Source organism: Plasmopara halstedii (assembly GCF_900000015.1).
Source record: "Plasmopara halstedii genome assembly, contig: Scaffold_3054, whole genome shotgun sequence".
In the NCBI taxonomy this organism is placed as follows: Eukaryota; Oomycota; class Peronosporomycetes; order Peronosporales; family Peronosporaceae; genus Plasmopara; species Plasmopara halstedii.
In genome coordinates this window covers 1-393 of record NW_020189958.1, presented here as the reverse complement: position 1 = coordinate 393, position 393 = coordinate 1, and the positions used below count along the sequence as shown (strand labels likewise).

The following is a 393-nucleotide window of genomic DNA, read 5'->3' as shown; positions in this document are numbered from 1 at the left end:
CCAGACTCTGTGCAGTACGGCTACGAATATCCTGATGGCGGAAACGGCCCTCCATCTCATAGAGCACACCTTCACGCAGCGCACCGTCGGAGAGGCGCAATTCGCGAATGGCCAGCGCATCAAATACGCCGCACAGAATCGCCAGCCCGGGTACAAACACGCCTTTACGCTCTTCCGACAGACCCGGCAGGCTGAGTGCAGCAAAGGATTTGTGTTTCATCACCTCGTCATAAAGCTTTTCGAGGCGCTCAGGCGTAATCAGCTTCTCTTTTTCATCCATCGCCAGCAGCACTTCGCAGGCGGCTTTGATGGTGCCGGACGCGCCCAGCGCATATTGCCAGCCATGCAGACGATATTGCCACGCCAGCGTTTCCAGCTTCTGCGTAATAACTT

General features: G+C 56.2%; 1 protein-coding gene across 1 annotated transcript; it reads right to left on the bottom strand.

Moving 5' to 3' along the window:
* Positions 1-18: 18 nt before the first annotated feature.
* PHALS_06516 (exopolyphosphatase) lies at positions 19-280 on the bottom strand (the record flags this gene model as incomplete). Its single annotated transcript, XM_024719810.1, has 1 exon — positions 19-280. A coding segment is annotated over one exon (262 nt), but the record flags the coding sequence as incomplete, so codon positions are not given.
* Between the last annotated feature and the right edge of the window lie 113 nt (positions 281-393).